The following is a 25966-nucleotide window of genomic DNA, read 5'->3' as shown; positions in this document are numbered from 1 at the left end:
GGTTTAATCTTCGATCTGTTCTATTGTCTGAATTTTAACTATTTCCATTTTGATTTTTTTAAAAATCTGTAATTAAAAGTGTACGTTTAAATTATTGTACTGTTATAGACACTCTTTCTACTTGCTGAAATAAAACAATATTGTATGTTTGGGCCCCCTCAGCAGTATGGGGGCCTGTTTAAAGTGTGCATTATATACACAGTACAATACGTATCAAACCATGATACTGATAATTTCTCCACTCCTTCGACAGCTTTTCATGCCTGTCTTTTTTTTGCCCAATATTTTTAGATCACATTCAGGTTGAAAACTCGTTCTGATAAAATGTACAACTTAATTTGCATTATTTTATCCAAGTGTTCTATTTCAGGATATCAAATTCATGAGGCTAAATTTGTGCTCACAACTCTTGATGTTTGTAATGTTGAATAAGTGTCCAAAAGAACAGAAATTTCTTGAAACTTTTAGGTGAAGTCCACCAAATCTTTAAATATCAGAATGGAATCAGTTTGCAGTTTTGTACTCTTATTCACAGATCTTTATGATCACATTTTCTTAATAGCTTGGGATAGGAGTGAAATATTTCAATATCAGTCACAGATAATTTTTTTTTCCAAATTTGTATTTGGTTGTCTTGACAGTTGCAGCATGAAAAATGCATGCCATTCCATTTATTCCTCTTCTGAAAGTCTGCTATCCAGGTCACATAGTTGAATAACTCAAAGGATTGCAGCTGTATCAATGTCTCTGCCAAGAGAGGCCAGAGTTAAAAATCACACAATACCAGGTTATAGTCTAACAGGTTTATTTGGAAGCAGTAGCTTTCGGAGCACGCTCCTTCATCAGGTGATTGTGGAGAATAAGATTGTAAAACACAAAATTTATAGCAAAAGTTTACAGTGTGAATTGTACTCACACACACAACCACATGCACACATACACATATACGTTTGTGGGCTGAATTTGTACTTGCAGAATTACATTTTACTTCGCTCAAAAAACTGAATGAATCCATGTAAGATTCTGTAAATCCATTTTTTAGACTAGAATCAGTTTGACCATTGTGGCACAGACAGCCTCACAGGGAGTTAACACCTTCAGTACCTTATCTGGGCTGACATGACACCAATTGTTAAAGTGCACTTGAGAATGTAACTTTTAAAAATGGTTTTGCAATTTACATATGAAAGAATTGAAACCAACATGGTAATTTTAAAAGATGAGAGACTTAACAAACAATCCAGGTCTTTTTCAATATACGATTTCAGTTACATCACAGTGTAAACGTTTACTATAAATTCTGTGTCTTACAATCTTATTCTCCACAATCACCTGATGAAGGGACAGCGCTCCAAAAGCTAGTACTTCCAAATAAGCCTGTGAACTATAACCTAGTGTTGTGTAATTTTTAACTTTGTACACCCCAGTCCAACACTGGCATCTCCAAATCAAAAAGAGACCAGAACCACCTTCATACTGAGCCTTTAGTTTGAAGTTTTGTCCTTTGCAAACTACATTGATTCCAGAGATAAGAGCCCACAATGTTGGAGGTAGTATATTGGCATAGATATAGAATTGGCTAATGGGCAGAAAACAGCAAGGGGAATAAGGGATTCTTTTTCAGGTTAGCAATCTGTGACCAGTGGGGTTCCAAAGAGATCAGTATTGGGACTGCAACTAACAAATAAATATTAATGACTTGGAGGCAAAAATCAAATGTAGCAAAATTTGCAGATGATATAAATATAGGTGGAAAGATAGATGTGAGAGGGATACAAACAGTTTACAGAGAGATACTGCTAAATTAAGTAACTGAGCAAAAATTGGCAAATAGAATATAATGTGAAGTTGTTCATTTTAGAGGGGAGAACAAAATAATGGAATATTGTTTAAATGGAGAAAAACTGCAGAAAGATGCAATACAGGAATTTGAGGGGTACTTGCACACAAAACATAGAAAGTTAGCACACAAGTGTAGCAGATAATCAGGAAAGCTAATGAAAGTTGGCCCTTATTTCATTGGGTTGGATTATGAGAGTAGGGAAGTCTTACTGAAATTGTTCAAGGTGCTTGTCAGACTGCATCTGAAGTACTGTGGGCAGTTTTGGTCTCTGTATTCAAGGAAAGATATCATTTCGTTAGAGGCAGTTCAGAGGTGATTCACGAGAAAGATCTGTGGTGGAGGTGTTGTCTTATGAGCAAAAGCTAAACAGGTTGGGACTCATGGGAGTTTAAAGGAATGAGAGGAGATCGCATTAAAACGTATAGGACCCTGAAGGGGCTTGACAGGGTAAATACTGAGAGAATGTTTCCCCTCATGGGAAAGTCTAGGACCATGGCATTAACTCAGAAGAAAGGGCACCAATTTAAGACTGAGACAAAGAGGAATTTCTTCTCTTCGAGAGTTGAGAATATTTGGATCTCCTTACCATAGCGCTGTGGGGGCAGAGTTCTTTTCTATGTTTAAGGATAAGATTGATAAATTCTTGATCAGTAGGGGAATCAAGGGGTTTCAGGAGAGTGAATGTGAGGAATATCAAATCAGCCATGATCCTATTCAATGGTAGACCAGGATCGAGGGGCCAAATGGCCTTGTCCTGTTCCTTTTCTTATGATCTTATGGTCGAGGGGTTTGTCTTAGGAAGAAATATTGAAATATTTAGATCTATATTCTCTAAAGTTAAGAAGAATGAAAGAAGATCTAGTTGAGAGATGTAGGATGCTAAAGGGAATTCACAAAGAAGACAGAAAAGATGTTTCCTCGTGGGGCAATCTAAAACGAGGTCAAAAATTTAGGATAAGGGTTCAGACTTAAAACAGAGCTGAAGAAAAATTACTTCTCAAATAGTCATGAATCTGTGGAATATACTACCCCAGAATGTTGGGTTATTGAGTAAATTTAGGGTGGAGACAAATCAATTTTTATTGTGCAATGGGTTGAAGGGTTATGGAGAATAGGCTGGAAAATGGAGTTGAGGCTGAGGTGAGATCAGCCATGATTGGCTGAATTGCCTACTCCTGCTAGTTCTCATGTTCTTACTGTTTTAGGTGTGGGGGAGGGAGGGAGTGGGGAATGCTGTGCTCAGACCTCATCTGCCTTCCACTGAAGCCCACCTCTTGGGGGAAAAAAAAAGTCTGGAAGTGGAATAGAATTGGGAAACAAACTTGTAGATTTGTGTTGCTATTTTTCAAGCTTGCTCAGCCGCCTCAATTCCTGGCTGTAATTGAGGGTGAATGCCCTATCCAATGTGCACAGAGAATTGAGGAAGTAAAACTAACATAAAGATTAATTTTAAAAATAGGAGGGTCAAAAAGGCCTTTGACAAGGTGCCACACAGGAGGCTGCTGAGTAAGATAAGGGCCCATGATGTTAGAGACAAGGTGCTAGCATGGATAGAAGATTGACTGTCCAACAGAAAGCAGAGAATGGGGATAAAAATGTCTTTCTCAGGATGCAGCTGGTGACAAGTGGTGTTCCACAAGGGTCAGTGTTGGGACCACAACTTTTCACTTTTTACATTATTGATCTGGATAAAGGAACTGAGGGTATTCTGGTGAAGTTTGCAAATGATACAAAGATAGGTAGAGGGACAGGTCGTATTGAGGAGACGGGGAGGCTTTAGATGAATTTGGACAGGTTAGGAGAGTAGGCAAAGAAATGGCTGATGAAGTACAACATGGGAAAGTGTGAGGTCATGCACTTTAGTAAGTAAAATAGAGGCATGGACTATTTTCTAAATGGGGAGAAAATATTTGGGAGTTCTAGTCTAGGATTCTCTCAACATCAACTTGCAGGTTGAGTCAGTGGTTAGGAAGGCAAATGCAATTATGGTATTTATTTTGAGAGGAAATGAATATAAAATCAGGCATGTACTTCTGAGGCTCTATAAGGCTCTAGTCAAACCACATTTGCAGTATTGTGCACAGTTTTGGGCCCCATATCTCAGGAAAGATGTACTGGCTTTGGAGTGGGTTGAGAGGAGGTTCACGAGAATAGTCCAAGCAATGAAAGGCTTAACATATGAGGAACATTTGAGCACTCTGGGTCTGTACTCAATGGAGTTTAGAAGGATGAGGGGGATCTAATTGAAACTTACAGATTACTGAATGGCCTAGGCAGAGTGGAATTGGGAAGATGTTTCCATTGGTAGGAGAGACTAGGACTCAAGTAAAGGGAATACCTCTTAGAATGGACATAAGGAGAAATTTGTTCAGCCAGAGAGTGGTGAATCTATGGAATTCACTGCCACAAAAGTCTGTGGAGGCTAGGCCATTGAGTATATTTAAGATGGAGATAAGTTCTTGATTGTCAAGAGGATCAAGATTCATGGGGAGAAAGCAGGAGAATGGGTTTGAGAAACTTAGCAATCATGATTGAATGGTGGAGCAGACTCTGGGCTGAATGGCCTAATTTCTGCTCCTCTCTCTTATGGTCTTAAATGTGAAGCAAAGTCAGGTTGGTTTGAAGTGCAGTATGTGAGTACACAGTGTGTGTTAAATAAGGTTTGAAGCTGCACACACAAGTGCCATACAAACATTATATGGTAGCAAAACCTGAGATCTGGCTCAAAGATGGGGAGGATTGGGAATTACTCTTTCTGTCAATAAGATATTTCAGGAAAATAATGTATAAGAAAATAACTAGTGAGCAGTTTTGATCAAAGGAATGTTTTATAACTGGAGAGATCAAAGACACAATCTATTTGGTTAGAATTGAGTAACATATATGAGCTATGATAATATTGCATATCTGTTCTAGTCCACCATATTTGGGAGGAGATGGAAGAGGAAATCCCCTCACAAGTTACAGAAACTTAGGACTACAGTAAATGTAATGACTCCTTTATTCAAAACAGGGAGACAAAGAACAGGAAACTATAGGACAGTCAGCTTAATATGTGTTAAAAGGAAGATGTTACAGGCTATTATTAAAGATGTTATAGAAAGACACTTTGAAAAGTTCAAGGCCACCAGGCAACAGTATGGTGATGCAAAAGAGAAACGTTTAACCAATTTATTCTAGTTTTTTGAGGACGTAACACGTGTTGTAGGTAAAATGGAACTAGTAGATTAGATTGGATTCCTTACAGAATGGAAACAGGCCTTCGGCCCAACAAGTCTACACTGACCCTCCAAAGAGTAACCAACCCAGACCCATTGATAAATGCCACATTAAAGGTTATTGCAGAAAAATAAAATCTTTTAATTTTAGGGATAACAGATTGGCATGGAAAGAAGATTGGCTAGCTAACAGGAAATAGAGAATGGGCATAAATGGTTGGCAAGATGTAATAAGTGGTGTGCCACACTGTTCAGAGTTGTGGCCTCTACTTTTAACAACTCACTTAAATTACTTAGATGTAGGGGCCACAGGTATGGTTGCTAAAGCTATTGATGGCCCTAAGGTAGGTAGGAATTTAAGGTGTCAAGTGGATATAAGGAGGCTACAAAGAAACATACAAAATAGGATCAGGAGTAGGCCATTTGGCCCTTTGAGCTGGCTCCATCATTCATTATGATCATGGCTGATCATCCAACTCAGTAGCCAGTTCCCAGCTTTTCCCATATTCTTTGAACCCTTCAGCCCCAAGTGCTATATCCAATTCCTTGAAATTATACAACATTTTGGTCTTGACTGCTTTCTGTGGTAGCAAATTCACAGGCTGGCCACTCTTTGGATGAAGAAATATTTCCTCATCTCAGTCCTAAATTGTTTATCCCATATTCTTAGACTGTGATTCCTGGTTTTGGTTTCCTCTGTCATTGAGAACATCCTTCTTGCAGCTACTCTGTCTAGATCTATTAGAATTTTATAGGTTTCTATGAGATACTCTCTCACTCTTCCTTGCTCCGGTGAATATAATCCTAACTGATTCAATATCTTCTCATATGTCAGTCTGGCAATCCTCGGCATCAATCTGGTAAGTCTTCGCTGTAGTCCCCCTATAGCAACAACTTCTTTCTTCCAACACTGCACATAGTATTCCAGGTGCGGTCTCACAAGGGCCCTGAATAATTGCAGCAAAACATCAATGCTCCTCGACTCAAATCCTCTTGCTATAAAGGCAACATACGATATGTTTTCTTGACTGATCGCTGCACCTGTGCATCCCTTCAGCAACTGGTGGACAGGAACACTTGGGTTTCATTATACATTCCCCTCTCTCAATTTATAGCCATTCAGATGATAATCTGCCTTCCTGTTTTTGCTCCCAAACTGGATAACCAAATTTATCTCTAATATAGTACATTTGCCATGCATTGCCCACTCAACTTGTTCAAATCATGCATCCTCCTCACAGCTCACCCTCACACCCAGCTTTATGTCATCTACAAATTTGAATATGTTACATTTAGTTCCCTCATTCAAATAATATATAGTGAACAGCTGGATTCCCAGCAATGATCCCTACAATACTCCAATAGTTACTGCCTGCCAATTGAAAAAAAGATGGAAATGTGTTGCTGGAAAAGCGCAGCAGGTCAGGCAGCATCTAGGGAAAAGTAGAATCGATGTTTCGGGCATTAGCCCTTCTTCAGGAATGTTCCTGAAGAAGGGCTAATGCCCGAAACGTCGATTCTACTGTTCCCTAGATGCTGCCTGACCTGCTGCGCTTTTCCAGCAACACATTTCCATCTCTAATCTCCAGCATCTGCAGACCTCACTTTCTCCTCAATTGAAAAAAAGACCTGTTTATTCCTATTCTTTGTTTTTTATCTGCCAACTAGTTTTCTATTCATCTAAATACACTAACCCTAACTCCATCTTGTTTAATCTTACATACTAATTTCTCAGGCGATCTTCTGAAAGTCCAAATAAACCACATCCTTTGGCTCACCTTCAACAACCTCATTAGTTACATCCTTGAAGAATTCCAGCAGATTTGTTAAGCATGATTTCTCTTTTGTAAATCCATGCTGTTCTGTCTGATCCTACCTTTGTGTTGCTATGAATTATTTATTTTATAATAGACTCTAGCATTTCCCCTTTAATGACATCAGGCTGACTGGTCTGTAATTCCCAGTTTTTCCTCTGCCTCCCTTTTTAATTAGGTTATATTAGCTAACCTGTAGGAACTATTCCAGAGCTTATAGAATTGTGGAAGATGACCACCAATTCATCCACTATTTCTAAGGCCACTTCCTTAAATACTTTTGGATGTAGATTATGAGGACCTGGGGGATTTATCTGGCTTCAAACCCGTTAATTTCCTCATCACCATTTCCTGACTAATACTGACTTCCTTCAGTTACAAAACCCTGCATTCACCAACATTTCTGATATGCTGTTTGTGTCTTCCTTTGTGAACACAAGTATGTATTTAGTTGGTCAACCATTTCTTTATTCCCTATTATAAATTCTCTTGTTTCTGATTGTACGAGACCTTCGTTTGTCTTCACCAATCTTTTTCTCTTCTCTAGAAACCTTTGTCAGATTTTATGTTTGCCACATGCTTACTCTTGGATTCTATTTTCCCTTTCTTAACCAATCACTTGTTCTCGTTTGCTGAGTTCTAAACTTCGTCCACTCCTCAGGTCTGTTGTTTTATCTGGCAAATTTGTATGGCTATTCCTTGGATCTTACAGTATCTGTAATTTCTCTTGTAAGCCATGGTTGGACAATTTTGCGCCAGACAGAAATGAACAATTGTTGCTGTTATGCCACACCCTCTTGGAATGTTTGTCACTGTCTTTTCACCATCATTCCTTTAAGTAACATTTCCCAATCTATCATAACCAAATTGTGCCTCATACCATTATAGTTCCTTCTATTTAGATTCAGTACCCTATTCAAAAAATCAATGATGTCACTCTCCAGCTTGATGAGGAATTCTGTCATATTATTAACACTAGAGGTGGTGAACCTTTTCAAGTTGGAAGGCCGCATTATGTTAGTCGTAATCTAATAAGGCCACATCCAAGAAACTTCAATTATATATTCTTCAAAATTCACATTATTTTAATTGTGGCGGTCAGTCTGTGAGGATTATTTCATTGAATTTTCTTTTACTGTCTGGTATTTTAAATACATTCATTTTAAGATTAAAATAAAAATAATAAAGGACGAAAAAAGCATATTAATAAAAAATAAAAGATTTATCCTGCAAAATTTGGATTCATTCACACAATTCACGCATGCGGCCTTAAGGCTGCAGGTTCCCCACCCCTGACTTATGCCCATGGAGACCTTGCCCAGCTCGTTTGCAGATTATTCCTTTCTCATTAATCAATAGCCAGTCTAGGATGGCCTTTTCTCTAATTGGTTCCACAATGTATTGTCCAGAACTCCCATTTACACTGCAGGAATGCTTCCTCTATAGGATTGTAATTAATTTCATTTTATATATAGAGTAAAGACATCCATAATTACAGATATTCCTTTATTGCATGCATCTGTAATTTTCTGTTTAATGCCATTGCCAACATCACCCCTATAACTTTTAGGTATATACACAATCCCCATTAATGTGTTTTTTGCCCCTTGGTGTTTCTCAGCTTTAACCACATAGATTCTACATCTTTGGAGCAAATGTCTTTCCTCACTATTGCATTAATTCCGTCTTCAATTAGCAATGCAGCTTCACCATCTTTTCCATTTCATCTGTCCTTCCTAAATGCAGACTAGCCCTGGCTATTCGGTTCCCATCTCTGGTCACCCTGCAAACACGTATCTGTAATCCTGACTTTATCATCATTGTTTTCAGCTATTTGCATGATCAATTCATCCCTTTTATTGCTAATGCACCATGCATTAAGGCACAAAGTTTTAAAGCGAGTCTTTCTAACATTACTTGTCCTGTTCCCCATATTTTTTACTGTGTTCCTGTTTGATCCTGGCCCTTGATTTTTCTGCCTATCAGTTTTCTGAGCAATGACTGGAGTCCAAGCACCGATTCCTGAGGTACCTCACTAGTTATTGGCCACCACTCAGAAAATGACCCAGTTATTCCTATTCTTTAATTTTTTCCTGCCCCCGACCCCTGACTCCCCCCCAACCTCTGAAGCTTCATTCAGCAGTGGCTCAGCAAAAAGTACAGGTAAGCTCAGGTAAAGTCCTTTTTAACTTGCCTCTTCAGTTGAGATGGCAGTTAGGGCAGTCACATGTTCGTCCTGTAGGATGTGGGAGCTTAAGGAGACTTCCATCATCCCTGATGACTACACCTGGGGGAAGTGCACCCACACTGCGAGACTGTGTTAGGGAGCTGGATCTGGATGCACTCAGGATCATCCAAGATGCTGAGCACATCATAGAGCAGAGTTTTAATGAGGTGGTCACACTGAAGGTGCAGGCAGAGAGTAGCTGGGTGACCACCAGGAAAGGCAAAGGGAGTGCAGGAATCCCCTGTGGCTATTCCCCTCAAAAACATGTATACCATTTTGGATACTGTTGGGGGGATGACCATTCAGGGGAAAGCAGCAGTAGCCAGGTCAGTGGTACTATGGCTCTGGAGCACAGTGGGAAAGGTTAAAGGTAAACAGGACCTTAGAGATAGGAGACTTGATAGGTAATGGGATAGACAGGAGTGTCTGTGGACGAAAAGGGAATCCAGGATGGTGTGGCCTCCTGGTGCCAGGGTCCATGATGTCTCAGAGCAGCTGCAGAACATCTCAAGGGGAAGGGTGAGCAGCCAGTCATTGTGCATGTTGGCACAAATGACATGGGTAGAAATAGAGATGAGCTCCTGATGAGTGATTATAGAGAGCTAAGAAAAAAGTTAAAAACCAGGACCTCGACAGTGGCAATCTCTGGATTACCTCCAGTGCCATGTGCTACTGAGGGTAAGAACAGGATGATATGCCAGGTCCATGTGTGGCTAAAGAATTGATGCAGGGTGCGGGGATTCAGATTTTTTGATTATTAGGATCTTTTCTGGGACAGAGGCGACCTGTTCAAGAGAGACTGGTTGCTCCTGAACTGGAGGGGGACCAATATCTTGGCAGCCAGGTTTGCTAGGGCTACAAGGGAGGGTTTAAACTAGATTGGCAGGGGGTGGGATCCTCAACAGCAGGAAGGCAATGCAAGGCTGGAAGGAGAAACAGTAATTAGAAATAGTAAATTGAAGAGATACGTTGGGCTGGAACGACAGTGAGCGAGGAAGGCCTGTTGGATTAAATCACATCAATTTCAATGCAAGAGGGCTGACAGGGCTGATGAACTCAGGGCGTGGGACTGGAATATTATAGCCATTACAGAAACATGGCTAAGGGAGGGACAGGACTGGCAGCTTTATGTGCCAGGGTACAGATGCCTCAGGTGGGGCAGAAGTGGCAGAAAGAGGGGGGAGGAAGAGTTGCATTTTTGATTAAGGCGAGTATCACAGCAGTAATCAGAGATGAAATAATTGAGGGATCATCCAGTGAGGCTTTGTGGGTGAAGCCAAGAAATAAGAAGGGGATGGTGACATTACTGGGGTTGTACCATAGGCCCCCAAATAGCTAACAGTAACTCGAGCAACAATTATGCAGAGAAACTGGGGAGACTTGCAGGAGAAATGGGTTGTCATAGCAGGGGATTTTAATTTTCCTAACATAGACTGGCACTGCTATCGCATTAAGGGCTTAGATGGGGTTGAATTTGTCAAGTGTGTTCAAGAAGGTTTCCTCAAGCAGTATATAGAGGGTCCCACTCGGGCAAAACCTGACCTACTCTTGGGAAATAGGACGGGACAGTGACTGAGCTGACAGTGGGGGAGCACTTTGGAACCAGTGATTATAATTCTATTAATTTTAAAATACATATGAAGAAAGGTAAAACTGGTCCACAGGTTCAGGTTTTAAATTGGGTAAGGTGAATTTTAATGAAATTAGACAGGAGCTTGCGGGACCTTTGGCAAATGGGAGGTCTTTAAAAATTAGACTGCGAGAGTTCAAGATCTATATTTTCCTGTGAGGGTGAAGAGCAATGTTGTCAGGAATAGGGAACCCCAGATGACAAGAGATAGCTTTGACCAGAAAAGGAAGGGAGGCATGATTCAGGTACAGGCAGCTGGGACCAAGAGAATCCTTGGAGATATATAGGGGATATAGGAGTTTACTGAAAAAGAAAATCAAGAGGGCAAAAAGGGGGCATGAGATAGCCTTGGCTGAGAAGGTTAGGGTGAATCCAAAGAGCTTCTTTAAGTATATTAAAAGAAAAAAAATAACTAGAGAGAGAATAGGACCCTTTAAGGACCATAGTGGACATGCATGTGTGAAACTGTAGGAGATGGGTGAGGTCCCCAATGAATATTTCTCCTCTATGTTTACTGTGGAGAAAACATGAAGACTTGGGGAAGTTAGTGATGATATCTTGGCGACAGTCCAGATCACTATACAGGAGGTTTTGAACATATCAGTTTGTATGAAGGTGGATAAATCTCCTGGTCTTGACCAGATACATCCAAGAACACTGCAAGGATCTAGGGGAGAAGTTGCGGGGGCTCTGGCTGATATTTTTGCACCGTTGTTAGCCATAGGTGAGGTCCCAAAAGACTCGAGGATAGTGAATGTTATGCCCTTAGTCAAGAAAAGCTGCAAAGATAAACTTGGGAACTACAGACCAGTAAGTCTAACATCTGTAGTAGATACGTTAGTTGAGAAGATTGTGAGATAAGATGTATGTGCATTTTGAAAGACAAGGTTTGATTAGGAGTAGTCAGCATGGCTTTGTGTGTGGGAGATCATGTCTCAGAGTTCTTTGATGAAGTGACGAGGAAGGTTGAGGAGGGCAGGGCCGCAGTTATTGTCCATACAGGCTTCAGTAAGGCCTTTGATAAGGTTCCATATGGTAGGCTGCTCTGGAAGGTTAAATTGTATGGAATCCAGAGGGAGCTGGCAAATTGGATACACAATTGGCTTGATGGTAGGAAGCAGAGAGTAGTAGTGGAAGGACGTTTGTCAGTCTGGAGGCATGTGACTAGTGATATGCCTCAGAAGACAGTGCTTGGTCCATTGCTGTTTACTATTTACAATGATTTGGATGAGAATATACATCGTATGCTTTATAAGTTTGCAGATGACACCAAAATTGGTGGTATTGTGGACAGTGAGGAAGGTTATCAGAAATTGCGGCAGGACCTTGATCAGCCGGAGAATTGCATGGAGAAATGGCAAATGGAGTTTAATATAGATAAGTATGAGGTCTTGCATTTTCGAAAGTCAAATCAAAATAGGAGTTTCATGGTGAATGGCAGGGCCTTAAGGAGTGTAGTGGGACAGATAGACTTTGGAGTTCAGGTGCATGGTTCTCTGAAAGTGGATAGGGCAGTGAAAGAGGTTTTTGGTACACTGGTCTTCATCAGTCATTGGAATTGAATATAGATGTTGGGAAGTTATATTGCAGTTACATAGGATGTTGGTGAGGCCACACTTAAAGTACTGTGTTCAGTTTTGGTCACCGTGTTATAGGAAGGATGTTATTAAACTGGAAAGAGTGAAAAAGAAATTTACAAGGATGTTGCCAGGACTCAAGGGAGAGGATTTTTCTTCACTGCATAGGAGACTGAGGGGGGAATCTGACAGATGTGTATAAGATCATGAGAGACATGGCTAGGGTGAATACACTCAGTCTTTTACCCAGGGTTAGGAAATTGAGGACAAGAGGACATCAGTTTAAGTTTAGAGGAGAAAGAATAAAAGGGAACCTGAGGAGCAACTTTTTTTTTAACACAGAGGTTTGTACGTACATGGAATGAGCTGCCAGTGGAAGTGGTTTAAGCCGGTACATTAACATTTAAAAGGCACATGGACAAGTAAATGGATAGGACAGGTTTAGTAGGCTTTAGGCCATCCAGAAGTTTTTAAAATGTTGTCATTGTACCTGCCTGTACCACTTCCTCTGGCAGCTTATTCCATACATGCACCACCCTCTGTGTGGAAAAAGTTGCCAGTTAGGTCTCTTTAAAAGTTTTTCCCTCTCACCCTAAACCTATGCCTTCAAGTGCTGGACTTCACCACCCGAGGGAAAAGACCTTGTCTATTTACCTGATCCATACCCCTCATGATTTTATAAACCCCTCAGCTCTGATGCTCCAGGGAAGCAAACTTACCACAGCACTTTTGTACAAGGAGCCATTCAAGTAGGGGAAGGAAATATGAATGTGGTAGCCATAGGGGACATATTTACGGTGATAAATACAGTTCTCTGCAGCCATGAGCATGAATATTGAAGGCTGTGTCGCCTGCCTGTTACCAAAGTTAAGGATGTCTCCTTTGAACAAAGGAAGAACTAGGAGAGGGAGTGGAGGGATCAAGTAATCGGCAGTATTCCAGTAAAGTCATTTATAGAGTCATATATCACGGGAACAGAACCTTTGGCTCAACTTGTCCACGCCAACCAAGTTTCACAAACTAAACTAGTCCCACTTGTCTGCGTTTGGCCAATATCCTTCTCAACCTTTCCTATCCACATACCTGTCCAAATGTCTCTTAAATATTTTAAATGTACCCACCTCTATCACTTCCTTCGTCAGCTTGTTCAATATACACACCACCCACTGTGTGAAAAAGTTGTCATTCAGGTTCCAATTTGAATCTTTCTCCTCTCACCTTAAAAATATGCCCCCTAGTTTGGAACTCCCCCACTGTAAAGAAAAGACATTTGCTGCCACCTTATCTACAACCCTCACGATTTTATTAACCTCTATAAAGTCATCAGTCAACCTCCTATACTCGAATGAAAAAGTCCCAGCTTATCCACACTCTCCTTATAACGCAATCTCCCCATTCCCAGCAATATCCTGGTAAATCTTTTCAGATGCCTCTCCAATGTAATAATGTACTTCCAACAGCAGGGCGACCAGAAATGCACACATTATTCCAAAAACAGCCTCACCAATATTCTGTATCACCTCAACATGACATCCCAATTCCTGTACTAAAAGGTCTGAGCAAGTGTGCTAAATGCCTTCTTAACCTCATTGAGTGCAGTGGACAACAGGGAACCAGTGGATGTGGTGTATCTGGATATTCAGAACGTAGGAGTACAAATTGGTTACAAAATTGGCTTGACAGTAGGAGTCAGAGGTGGTGATAAAGGGTAGTTATTCATACTGGAGGCCTGTGACCTGTGGTATGCCACAAGGGTCAGTGCTGGATCCACTGCTGTTTGTTATTTAAGTGATGTGGATAAGAGTGTAGGAGGCATGGTCACTAAGTTTGCAGATGACACCAAAACTAGCAGTGTAGCAGACAATGAAGGTTATCGAAGAGTAAAATGGGATTTTGATCAACTGGACCAGTGGGCCAAGGAATGGCAGATGGGGTTTAATTCAGATAAATGCAAGGTGTTACATTTTGTTGAAATAAAAAACCAGGGTAGGATTTAGACAGTTATTAGTTAGGCCTTGGGGTGTATTGTCGAACAGATACACCTGGGGGTGCAGATGCATAGTTCCTTGAAAGTAGTGCTGCAGGTAGACAGGGTGGTGAAACTGGACTTCATCAGTCAGAGTATTGAGTTCAGGAGTTGTGACGTCATGTTACAGCTGTACAAGGCATTGAGAATATCACATTTGGAATACTGTGTACAATTTTGGTCACCCTGCAATAAGAACAATGCTAACAAACTAGAAAGGATGCAAAAAATATTTACAAGATTATAGAGACTGGAAAGTTTGAGTTGTAAAGGAGCAACTAGGTGGACTGGGATTTTTTTCCCTGGAGTGCAGGAGGCTGAGGGGTAACCATGTAGATGTTTATTAATCATGAGGTGTATGGATAGGGGACATAGATAAGGTCTTTTTCCATGGTTGGGGAAGTGCAAAACTAGAAGGCATAGGTTTAAAGTGAGAGGAGAAAGACTTAAGAGATCTGAAGGGCAATATTTTCATGCAGAGCGTGGTGTTCGTATGGAATGAGCTGCCAGAAATAGTGGTAGAAGTGGGTACAGTGACAGCATTTAAAAGGCATCTGGATGGTATATGAATAGGAAGGTTTCGAGGGATATGGGCCAAATGCTGGCAAATTGGGCTAGTGCAGTCCAGGAAACCAGTTTGGCATGGACAAGTCAAGCCAAAAGTGTCTGTGTCCATGCTATATGACTGTATAAGAGCAGTAAATAAGGCCAAAGGAGGGGAAAAAAGGAGTATGAAGTAACAATGAGACAGAAATTACATGATTACATGAAGAACAAAGCTGAAAACTAAATTTTGAGATAGTATGACTTTTCAAAGGAACAGGCAGAAAGGCAAGTGTGGTGGTGTAGCATTGTTGGTTTGGTATGGTATGGACTGCAAGAAATAATCTTGGATGGGATGATGTAGAATCTATATGGATTGAGGTAAGAAATAAGAAGTGTCTCTGCTAGGAGAAGTCTATAAGCCCCCAAAGAGTAGCTTTACAGTGGGAGTTTGTGAAAATCAGGAGATGCATGAGGGCATGTAACAAAGGCAGTATGTTAATCATAGGTGACTTTAATCTTAATTTGGATGGGAAAAATCAAATCAGAAGTAGCCATGAGGAAGAATTCAGTGTATTTCTGGAAGAATATTTCAATTACACCAGTATTAATTGGGATAATCGTAGTATGAAGGAGTGAGGGGAGCATTTTTCTTGAAATGTGAACAAGAGAGCTTTTTATATCAACATGTAGATGGTCCTACAAGGGAGGTGCAGTGCTGGATCTAATTCTGGGCAACAAAGTCCAATAGATGTTTGAGCTGACAGTTGAGATGGGGTTTTGTGATAGCGATCACACCACATGTTTTAACGGAAAAGAAGGTGGTCTGCAAAAACAGGGATTGATGAAAGGCAGATTTTATTAAAAGGCAGCAAAATCTCTCCAAAATAGACTGGAAACAGCTACTTGAGAGTAATTCTACAGCAGAACAGTAGGAGACGTTCAAGGAGGTACTGGAAAGAGTACAAGCCTAGCATATTCCTTTCAGTGTGCAATGTTGGAGCAACATGCCCAGAGAACCCTTGATATCCAGGAATATTTAGGACTGGAAAGGAAGGGAGAGACATATAATGAGCACAAAAGAAACAAAACAGAGAGCCAAAATGAACATAGCACAATTCAAGAAAGTAATTTGGAGTACAAAAAGGGGGCATGAATAAAGGACAGCAGGTAAAATTTGTAAGAATCCCAAAACATTCTATAAGTATATAAAGGGGAAGTGAATAATTAGGGCAAGAGTAGTGCCATAAGGAGACTGTACATGAAGCTGGAGGACATTGTTACAGTTTTAAACAAGTACTTCATGTCAGTCTTTGCTTAGGAGAAGGATGCAAATATAGGATTTGAGATATGTGAAGTTCTGAGCAGATTTAGAGGAGAGAGAGAGAGAGAGAGAGAGAGAGAGAGAGAGAGAGAGAGAGAGAATGAAGGTTTTGACAAGTTGAAAAGTAGACAAATCTCCAGGTCGACACAAATTATATCCCAGTCCACTGAGGGAGACAAGGAAGGAAATAACAAGGGCCCTGACCCAAATTTATAAATGATCTCTAGCTGCAGCGGAGATGGCAGAGGGCTGGAGGACAGTTAATATGGTTCTACTTTACAGGAAAGGTGATACAGATAGGACATTGTAGATCAGTGAGGTGAACTTCATGGTAGGGAAACTGTTGGGAGAAAATAGTGGAAGAGAAAACTAATCTCCATTTAGAGAAGCTAGCTTTGTCAGAAATAAGCCATGCCTGACAAATCTGGTTAAATTTTGATTGAGTTGAGGAGGATAGGGGAGTTTATATGGATTTCAGCAACGGAATTGACAAGGTCCCACATGGGAAACTGAAAAAAAAACTCATGGCAAGTTGGATCAAAAACTGACTTCGTATAAGGAGAGACGGTTATGACAGAAGGTAGTTTGTGTGACTGGACTCTGGTGTACAGTACTTGGGTCCCTTACTCTTTGTGATATTCATAAACTACGTATATAAGAATATTCCGGGAGTGGGGGAAAGATAGGTAAGTTTGCAGGTGACACAAACATTGGCCAGGTGATTTAGTGAGGATGTTGTTGTTAGCTTACAGGATATAAATGGATTAATTACATGGGCAAATCAGTGACAGAAGGAATTTCAACAAGAAATGTGTTGTGATGCACTTTAGACTAAGTGACAAGGGAGTACTCGGTGAATGACAGGATACTCAGAAGCTTAGAGGAACAGAGAGATCTTGATATGCCTGTCCACAGATCCCTGAAGGAGGCATGACATATTATTAGGGTGATTAAGAAAGCATAGAGAACACGCCTTTATCAATGTCAAAAAGTGTGGTGCAGGAAAAGCAGAGCTGGTCAGGCATCATCTGAGGAGCAGGAGAATTGACGTTTCAGGCATAAGTTCTTCATCAAGAACATTGGGGGTGGGAGGGGGGCCTCCCACATTCCTGATGAAGGGCTTATGCCCGAAACTTCTACTCTCCTGCTCCTTAGATGCTGCCTGAACGGTTGTGCTTTTCCATTGTCGTAGGTTTTGACTCTGGAAATAGGGTTGGAAGCAACAGTGCTAAGCTTAAACAGAGTCAATTAGAAAGGAATACTGACCTACAATGCTGCCAGAAGGAAGTCATGCCTAACAAATTTGACAGAATAGTTCAGAGAAGTAATCAGGTGTGTACTTGATGATAGTACCTGCACTTGATTTGTTCAGATGGATTCCAGCAAAGTCCAGACAAGGTCTCACATGGAAAACTGATCAAGATGAAAGTTCAAGAGATCCAAGATAACTTGGCAAGTTGGATTTAAATTGGCTAATTGGTAGGAGACACAGCGAGATTGGAAAAGACTGGAGGTCAGTGTTCAGTGGCATACCACAGGACTCAGTACTGGGTCGCTTATTGTTTGTGATAAATGTGAGCAATATAGATGAAAATTGGGGGATGCCTCGGTAATTAAGAATGAGGAAGAAGGTCTCAAGTATGGGAAGATATAGACAAGTTGGTCAGATGGACAGATGAAATTTAACCCTGAAAAGTTGGAAGTAGCAACAAGTCAAGGGAATACTCAATGATTTGTAGTACACTAGGAAGCCCAGAGGAATAGAGGGATCTTTGAGTGCTTGTCCACAGATCCCTGAGGGCATTAGGACAGGTTAATAGGAGGGTTAGAAAGACAGTCTTGTCTTTATCAATCGTGGCATAATTATTAGAACAGGGAGGTTATTTTGGAGCTGCACGTCTTCAGTTAGGTCACAGCTGGACTACTGCACATAGTCTGGTCATCTCACTGCAGAAAGGATAAGATTGCACTAGAGGGGGTGCAGAGGAGATTCAACAGGATTTTGCACTGGTTGGACCATTTTGTCTATGAGGCTGGATAAGTTTGGGCTGTTTTTCTTTGGAGCCAAGAAGTTGCAGGGGGACCTTATGAAGGTGCATAAAATTGAGGGCATAGACAACATGGATAAATACTTTGCATCAATCTTCACAGTAGAAAAGACTACTGATATTCTTAAAGTACTAAAAAAAAAGGGGCAAAATGAGTAAAGGAAATAAAGACAATAGTCACCAGAGAAAAAGTTCTCTGGAAATACATTTCCTGGACCTGATGCGAGACATCCTAGGATACGAAAGGATGAAGCTACAGGAGTAGTGGATATTCTGGTCATAACCTTCCAAGAATCCTTAGATTTGGAGAAGTCCCGCAGGATCAGAAAACAGCCAATGTAAAAAAAGAGGAGCCAAAAACACAGTTAGTTTAGTCAGTGAGCTTATTGTCTGTTATTGGGAAATGTTGGAAAATATTATAAAGAATGTAATAGGAGAACATTTAAAAATACATATGATCAAGCAGAGTCAGCATGGTTTTGTGAAGGGAAATCACCGTTCACAAATTTACTTGAATTCTTTTAGGAGATAAAGAGGAAGTAGTTCATGAAATTTATATATTTGTATTCTCAGGTATTTAAGATACCAAGTATGAGCATACTTAAGAGACAATGGTGACAAAGGTAGCATGGATAGAGGATTGGTTAACTAATAGAAGATAAGAATTGGGAAAAGCGAGGTATTTTCAAGAAACCAACCCAATGCCACAGGGATCAATGCTGGGGTCACAAGTATTTACAATATAAATGGTTTGGATAAGGAAAGTGACTCTTCCATAGCCAAGTTTGTGGATGACAAAAATAGGTGGGAGGCAAATGGTGACAGTGACACAAAGACTCTACAGGGATATAGACAGGTTAAACAAGTGGGCAAAACCTTGGCGGATGGAATATAATGTGGGAAAATGTGGGGTAGATACTTCAACTCTTAGAATAGAAGTCGAATATTACTGAAATGGAAACACTGTACAAAGCTAAGGAACAGAGGGATTTGGAAGCATGTATGCATGAATCCTAATATATCAAACAGGCACGATGGAAAGCAAATGGAATTTTGAGCTTGATTTCAGAGGGAATGGAATACTCACTTGTGAAGTTTTGTTAAAACAATTCAAGAGGCAAGACCACAGCTGCAATACTGTAAACTGTTTTGGTCCCCTTATTTATGAAAAGATATATGGCATTGGAGGAAATCCAGAGAAAGTTCACGAGGTTGATGCCTGGTCTTTTTTTGGGGGGGTGGGGGGAATCTCTGTCTTATGAGGAACAGTTGAGTAGGTTGCACCTGTATTCATTGGAATTAAGGAGAATCCGAGCTGACCTGACTAAAACATAAAAGATTCTTTGGGGACTTGACAGGGTACAAGGGAAAGCTTGTTTCCCCTTGTGGGAGAGTCTAGGACCAGAGGAATAAGGGATTGCACATTGACAAGACAGATGAAGAGGAATTTCTTCTTTCAGTGAATCTGTGGAATTCTTTACTGCAGAGATTGCGTCATCCAATATATTAAAGGCTGAGAGAGATTTTTAATTAGTAAGTAATATAAGGAAAAGGCAAGAAATGGAATTGAAGGTGCTGATAAGCCATGTCCTCCATGAATAACAGTAGTTTCAATGGGCCAAATAGCCTACTTCTGCTCTGACGTCTTATTCTGAATAAACTAAGAATTCATATTAGAACACAAATTTCTGAGGTCCTAAAAGTCATTCAGTTGGTTGCACCTTACATCTTTAGAGTCACCATCTCACCTTAGAGACAAGCAAACTATTAAAAAAAAATTAAAGTTACACGTTCCTCCCTTTAAGTTGATATAATCAATATTATAAGTCTTATTGTTCTTCAGAGTTTTACTAATAGTCAAAATATGTAATCTAGTACAATAAGTAAACACAGAACTTAATAAATTGTCAGAAGCTAATTTATCAACTGCAAGAGTGATGTGACGGCTTAAGCCAAGGCTGATTAAGCTACTGATTTTGTTCTTCCCAACTCCACAGACAGCATTAATACCATCTGAATAGTCTGATGCATCTTGTAACCCTCTGGGACATAATCCAGACAGATGGTATTGACAGACTACACAAACAAAAGGAGCATCAGAACCAAACCAAATTCTATTCCCATCCAACACATACATTTCCCACCAGAAATTTAAATAAAAAATCCTGGCTTTTTTTTCTCCAGTTCCAAAGTCTAAAGCTTTAGGTTAAAAAGTCAGTGTAAATATATGGACAAAAAGGAACAAACTCCCCCTAATCCCTGGAAACAGGGGAAGAGAAAGGGAGATTAATTATAAAGCTTATTACACAGGGACTAGTTATTCAATATTTATTGAACACAAAAACCTTGAATATGGACCGCTTCCACTTTATGAAGGGACAAATATGTACATATATAACAAATTCATTTGGAAAAGACACAGTAGTCTTTGTGCACCTCTGTTGCCAGCTTGTAATTACAAAGGGTTCCTATTGTGCGCTAATTGTTTTAAGTTTCACATTCTTAAAAGAACAGAGCAGCCTGGCTGACACGTTAACAAGTTCTTCTCACTTTTAAATCTTGCTCCCCCGAACTGAAATGATTTAATAATGCAGTAAGTAATCAAAAGTTTATACACGTGAGCTGACAATGAAGTTTGAAATAAAAATACAATTTGTATTTTCCTCAGGATCAACATCCTGATGAAACTGCCGCCAGTCTCCAAACGTCATTGCATTCTCAGTGGTTAACTATTACTGCTGTGATAAATGGTAAATACAACATGGCAAATGCTTCAAAATTTTCCAGCAGGGTCAAAATACAAAACAGACATCACTGCATTACACACAATATTTTATTACCCACGTTCCACTTTTGGCACCTCCTTTAGTTGTCAAAAAACGCTGGCAAAAAAAACAGAACAAAATCCACATTTGTAAAATAAAACATGTATAGATAATGTTCTTAACTAAGGATTGATACCATTTACTCCTTGAAATTCTAAAATCAATGTTAAAATAAAACTTCCAGAAGTGGTGAGCGATTAGTCTTCTCTCAATGCAGAGTTTCAAGTGTGAACAACATAGGTGGATGTCTATTGATGTCAAGAAGTTTGAAGACTCGTGCTTTTACAAGAAAATGAGAAAATAAAACAAGCTCTTCCTCCAAAAGAAATAACATGGAAGCAACTCAAAATGATTCAACAATGACGTGGCTAATCAAGATAAAACTGATGAGGTGCAGTTTCGCATTGCATCTGTTCTTCACAATTACCAAAAGTTAATTTGAAAGTTGGGGAAGGAGTTGTATTTGCTTTTGGTGTCCACTGCTACCTCAAATATGTGGAAGTCCAACAGCATTAGCAGAGATTCACGAAGTACTCTCTGGATGGCCACGTTTTCCTTCAGAGAAGTTCTCTCCCAGTTGTTTCAGTAATGCCATTTTTCATATATTTCTAGGCAATACGAACTAAAAAAACTCATTCACTGGGATCAACACTGTAGCGTTAAGCCATTGACCATCCGAGATTAGAAGTGCTTTATGAAGCTTTTCTTCATCTGAAGTTCTATGCCACGTAGTTGTATTGGTTGGTATTTTCTTTGTCTCTTTCCATGTAGTCCCTGTCAATTAATGACTCTATTCTTTTCTTTAGATCAGCAGGCTGAAAGAAAGGAAATTAAATAATTATTTACATGGTAGAAAATAATCGGGTTTGATTCCAGCCTCTGGCAACTGCCTGTGTGGAGTCTGCACATTCTCCCAGTGTCTGCGTGGGTTTTCTCCAAGCGCTCAGGTTTCCTCCCACAGTCCAAAGATGTGCAGGTCAGGTGAATTGGCCATGCTAAGTTGTCCAGTATTAGATGCATTATCAGAGGGAAATGGGTCTGGGTGGGTTATACTTCGGAGGGTCGGTGTGGACTTGTTGGGCTGAAGGGCCTGTTTCCACACTGTAGGGAATCTAGTCTCATCGGATATCCAAGGTGCACATCAACAACTCATCAAGGCCCCATCATCAGCGCTTCTGAAACCTTTTACGGCCCATAAGGACATAGGCAGCAGATACAGGAGAATGCCATCACCTGCCAATGCTCCTCAAAGCCACACACCATCCAAATGTGGAACTATATTGCCATTCCTTCATTGTCTTGGGATCACGGTGCATGAACTGCCTTCTCAACAACACTTTGGCTATACCTGCATTAGATATACTTTCTGCAGTGATAATCAGGTGTAGGTTAACAATGCTGGCTTTGCCAGAAAATCCCACACAAGGGACGTGTGGTTGAAACAAAGTAAGTAATTAACTACTTCTGGAGAGATAGACATGTTGCTGAAGCATTTGGCTTGCACACATCAGGACAAATGCAACAATGGTGAATTTCAAACAATGAAAATACCCAGTATTACAGGTGCTGACTGTTTGCCAAGTTGATTCTGATTGGCCTAGAATTGCCATGTCAAAAAAAACTCCTAAATTTACAAGCAAAAAAGTGATATCTCTGCATTTGTCCTGCAAAGTAAAATATGCAAAGCTTTGGCAACACATCAGTTTTAAGCAATATTCAAGTTATGATCTTCCAAGTAGAGCCGTAATTTCTGATTTATTTTGAAACATTGGGTTTTCAACTGGAAAGACTTGATAGTTTAACAGACAAGCAAGTATGCAACTCTCTCAAACAATTACATGTAGGCCCATTCAAGATTGTGCGTGATATGCCACAGTTTTGGATTCAGTGTCCAGTCCACCTCAGATTGGCCTGAAAGGGTATCTCAAAAGTTTCAGCAACAGGCAAAGGTAACTATTTCATGCTCCTATCATAAAGCAATAACACAAGTGATATTCACCACTAACAGGATACTGCCATCAAGCTAAAAAGACATTTGGTCCATCCTTCAAATGAGTATTTTGGTATATGAATTTCAGATCTAGTGTGATGTTAGATATGTAGGTTATACGTCCCAAAGACCTGACAGATAGTGTCAAACAGCATAATCCCTTCAGCTGTGCACACCAAGCAAGGTACTGACCATATGAAATCAGCTTGCAAAACTCAAAATGACTCAGCATTAAATGTGATGCCACAATTAGAGAACATCTGGTAAATAATCTTCAGTGTGTGAAGAATCAGTTGACAGTCAGTTTAGGATTATCAGCTGGGTTTGGAGGAGGTGCACTTGTATATATTGAAAGCTATATGTTACTGCAAATTACTTTGTTCTCTGCAGATAGAATATGCAAATACACCAGTAGTCTCAATTCATCAACACAGGTAACAACCACTGTCTGGCTCATTTCTCAGAGCAATGACTTCGATCAGAATTCTATCTGCATGGTTTACAATGTGAACAAAGCTGGGCAGTTAACTGTCGATCATAATGAATGCATGACGTGGAGGTGCTGGTGTTGGACTGGGGTGGACAAGGTCAAAAATCACATGACATCAGGTTATAGTCTAACAGGTTTATTTGAAATCATAAGCTTTCGAAGCAACGCTCCTTTTTCATCTGACAAAGGAACGTTGCTCTGAAAGCTTCAGATTTCAGATAAACCTGTTGGACTATAACCTGTTGGCATGTGATTTTTTGACGTTATGAATGCAATATTTTTGCATTTCCTGGAAATTGTCCTGATGAGTGCAAGTCCGAAAGCTTGCAGAAAATTTGTATTTTATCAGTAATACCTTAGTATTTCTTCAAGATATGACTACACTTGTACGATTTCTGCGTCTGTGTGGAGTTATAACAAAATGATTCCCTTTAAATTGCATGTTATTACATCTCTCACATGACTGTCTTTGCTGACCTAGATAATAACATACCTTGACTGGAAATTTCAGCTGATTATACACTTCAGATACAAGAAGATTGTGGCTCAAAGTCTTTCTCATTTTCATGATTCGGACAATAGCAGCATCTATTTGATACTGCCTGTCCTGGAACACCCTTTCAGTAGTGCTGGCCTGTTCTTCAACCTATCAAAAATGACAAATGTTACATTGGTGATAATTCAACTGGAATGAAAGCATGTTAATAATACTAACCTCAAATTTAATTATTTAAATACAACTGAATCAAGTTGAAATAGCATGGCATTTTAAAAGATGTTAAATGACTAACCTAAACAATAGCACTTCACATCCACATACAACCATTCACAGTAAAGCACAGAGCTGACATAGGAAGTCTTGACAGATGAAGGAATGTGTGGTTAGATGAAAGAGAGAATATGGTTTGGTTCAGCCTCAGATACCAGTCAGTAACAAAGATAGAAAACAATGAATTAAATATTGGAAACACTAAAGCCAATGATTCCATTCAATTAAATGTTCAATAAGTGAACATGTTCCTCAATTTAGACTGGATCATAAAATGGGTTAAGTGCTTGTACCTCAAATTGCAAGTATTAATCTCAGCCACAGGTTGTTAACTGATTTTTTGAAAACATTCATTCTTGGGAGTAGAGCATCATTGACTTTGCTAGCATTTATAGCCCATCACTAGTTGTCTTGGAAAATGTGCTTGTGAGCTGCTCTCTTGAATTGCTGCAGTTCATGGGGTATAGGTACACCCACAATCCTATTCAGGAGTTTCAGCATTTTTACACAGCAATATACTTCCAAGTCAGGATGGAATGATGTGTCACCTGGAGAGAACACACCACTGGTCATATCCCAGACATCTGCCATCTCATCCTCCTCTATAGAGAAGTCATGAGGTGAAAGGTGCTGTCAAAGGAATCTAGGTTGAGTTACTGCAGCTCATCTTGAACAGGTGACACAACAATGGTCATGATGCATCTTCAATGGAAATGGGAGTGAATGTTGAAGTGGGGAATGGAGTGGCAATCAATCAGGCCATTTTGTCCTGAATAGCATCAGGCTGCATTTAGACACTGACAGATTCAATATCTAAAGAGTTATACATGGAGCTGAACATTGTGTGGAGGTTACTGACGCTTTACGTTTGAAATTGCTCGGATGACTTCAATTTTTGAATGATTGTGAGAAATGGACTTCAAGTTTTGTAGAAACTCCTCGAATAGTTTCTTTGAAAGAGGTAACTGATAGTTCATTGCAGACAATAGAAACTTGCTTTCCAACAAGGCATCTTACAAATCTCATGACTGTGTGCTTTGCAGTAAATCCCTCCCAGGGCTGTTTTGAACAGTAACTAGCTTGGAGAGATATTTATCGGTTTCAGTTAGAGGGATACCTGCTAAGAACAAGCTGAGTTGGAGAAAAACTTGCTAAAGAAAAACTGCTCAGTTGATTTTTATCATGTATGGAAAAGAAAATTATTTTGTAAGAGTGACTAAAGTAACACCTCAAGATTATATTTCTTGAGCAAGTTATGCCTGCAAGTATCAGAAACAACTGTATAGGATTGATAACTTGATCACACATGCCTGAACATAGCTGGAATAAACTCTGGAGCATCCTGCACTTCATCCTTTTGCATTTAAGAATAACCCATCGGCCAGATTTTATTTGTTCAGATAGCTAATCTCTGCTGAAAAAAAAGAGTAGTGTGTGTGGTGCTGGAAGAGCACAGCAGGTCAGGTAGCATCAAGGAGCGAGAGAATTGACATTTCAAGCATAAGCTCTTCATCAGGAATGATGCTTGTGGGTCCAGGGGCTGAGTGATAAATGGGAAGGGGGGTGGGGGCGGGGGGGCGGCGAGGGGGAAATGTCAATAATGATGCTTGTGGGCAGGGGGAGGGTAGCTGAGAAATAAATT

The 25966-nt window shown here is 40.0% G+C and overlaps 1 protein-coding gene across 3 annotated transcripts in view; it reads right to left on the bottom strand.

Moving 5' to 3' along the window:
- Positions 1–20563: 20563 nt before the first annotated feature.
- cul4b (cullin 4B) overlaps positions 20564–25966 on the bottom strand; it is an 86913-nt gene continuing 81510 nt past the window's right edge. For all 3 annotated transcript variants that reach the window (XM_043704821.2, XM_087991984.1, XM_043704822.2), the window contains exons 19-20: positions 24049–24201; positions 20564–21890 (exon numbers count right to left, since the gene is read on the bottom strand). In XM_043704821.2, the coding sequence (XP_043560756.1) occupies positions 21795–21890; positions 24049–24201 (249 nt within the window). In that variant the 3' untranslated portion in view covers positions 20564–21794. The remainder of the gene's footprint in view (positions 21891–24048; positions 24202–25966) is intronic.

The sequence above is a fragment of the Chiloscyllium plagiosum genome, unplaced genomic scaffold (genome assembly GCF_037043375.1).
Source record: "Chiloscyllium plagiosum isolate Xiang-an unplaced genomic scaffold, Cpla_swu_hap1 HiC_scaffold_11, whole genome shotgun sequence".
NCBI lineage: Eukaryota > Metazoa > Chordata > Chondrichthyes > Orectolobiformes > Hemiscylliidae > Chiloscyllium > Chiloscyllium plagiosum.
The sequence above is the reverse complement of the archived record's forward strand: the minus strand, read 5'-3'. Positions and strand labels throughout refer to the sequence as shown.